General features: G+C 42.7%; 1 protein-coding gene across 1 annotated transcript; it reads right to left on the reverse strand.

The window, feature by feature from the left end:
- Window positions 1-330: 330 nt before the first annotated feature.
- Pmar_PMAR015171 (hypothetical protein) lies at window positions 331-573 on the reverse strand (the record flags this gene model as incomplete). The annotated part of the gene is made up of 2 exons (XM_002781202.1): window positions 331-433; window positions 483-573. Coding segments are annotated over 2 exons (194 nt in total), but the record flags the coding sequence as incomplete, so codon positions are not given.
- Window positions 574-1,473: the final 900 nt, after the last annotated feature.

Below are 1,473 nucleotides of genomic sequence, written 5' to 3' on the forward strand. Positions count from 1 at the left end.
TGAAAAAATGTAGTAAAATTAAGTTTCACCCATGATGTGAAGAAAACTAGTGAAAAAATATCTCACATTTCACTTCGTGGAAAAAAATTGCGTTATCGGTCGCGAAAACATGTACACCCTATAAGTTACACCACTACACCACAAACGGGTGAAACTTCACTACAGTATCCATCCGCTATAACTATGTTGAGCTTACTCGAACCAAGCAGCCTTATTGCTCCTCAAGCTTGGCATACACTCTGCGCCATTTTCAAAGTCTTTCGTGCCTCGTCTGAAATTTTTCCTAAGTGAAAATTATTTCCAAAAAAATTTTTTTCCACATAATCTAACCTGACGAAGTTGACGAGCCCTGTGGGGCCCATGAGCTCCTTATATTGAATGTAACCGTCACCACTGGTGTCCCACCTCCGGAACAATTTGTCGAAATCTTTCTCTGAGATCACATCGATTCACTACATACCACGCCACCAGTTATACACTACCGAGCCGTTGATAGTTTATAGGCAGAGTCGACTTTAGCACAAACATCACTTCCTGCTTGTCAAGTTTACCATCACCATTCAAATCAACTGCCTGATCGAAATTTCTCAAGAGAAGTACAGCGCGAAGGCACTACCCGAAACCAGGCCTGTGGGTCCTTATCGATATCTGGAATGGGGAGATAGTAGACGTAGGGTGTCCTGAAGAAAACCTATACCAATCCTTTTGATTTCGCGGCGCGTGAAACTTGATGAATAAAAAGGGCCTCATCGAGTTCTCTCCAACGCTGTATGCAGAGTATTCGATAAGCGGGTTTTGACATTTTCCTCAAATCAAGGCCAGTTTTTCAAAGACGTGAACATGCGTTTCGGAGTTTTAGATTCTTCTTGTTCTAATTTAGAACTTCTAAAAGATCTACATCTCGTGCGGTCTTCTCACGCGTGCGGACTTCGTGAATTATGAACGCTGCACGCGTGCGCAGACCGTGCAAGCGCAGAGTATCACGATGGAACTCGGATAGTCGGGAACCTTTTCCGATTATCTACACATTCTTCCTGTCGTCTTTACAATAGGTATTGGAGTAACGAGGTATACCCAAGTTTTTGAATTCCGCACAGTACTCACGGAAATTTGTAATTAGTTTTTTGCCTTTAAAAGAAGTTTTTTCAAGCCTTGTAAAATACTCTGGCTGTATGAACTGTTCTGATATTCATATTGTGCGCTGATATATCGTCAAATAGGGAATAATCGCCTTTCAAAATTATGCCAATTTTGGTCATCAACCGTCACGCGCCACAAAATTAAAAAGGATGGGCCCTTTTCCTAAAGATGAAGCACCGAAGTGCCCATTTCCACACTACCTGCAAAGTGGACATGAATTCTGATCTGAGCTCATCATATACTTCACACATTCAACGTGGAAGTAATGAGGACAAACTCGGCGGCTGTCGGGGCCAGTGAGAACGCAAACGGGAGCCTCAGCTTTACCTAAGG

This window comes from Perkinsus marinus (genome assembly GCF_000006405.1).
Source record: "Perkinsus marinus ATCC 50983 genomic scaffold scf_1104296943396, whole genome shotgun sequence".
Taxonomy (NCBI): domain Eukaryota; phylum Perkinsozoa; order Perkinsida; family Perkinsidae; genus Perkinsus; species Perkinsus marinus.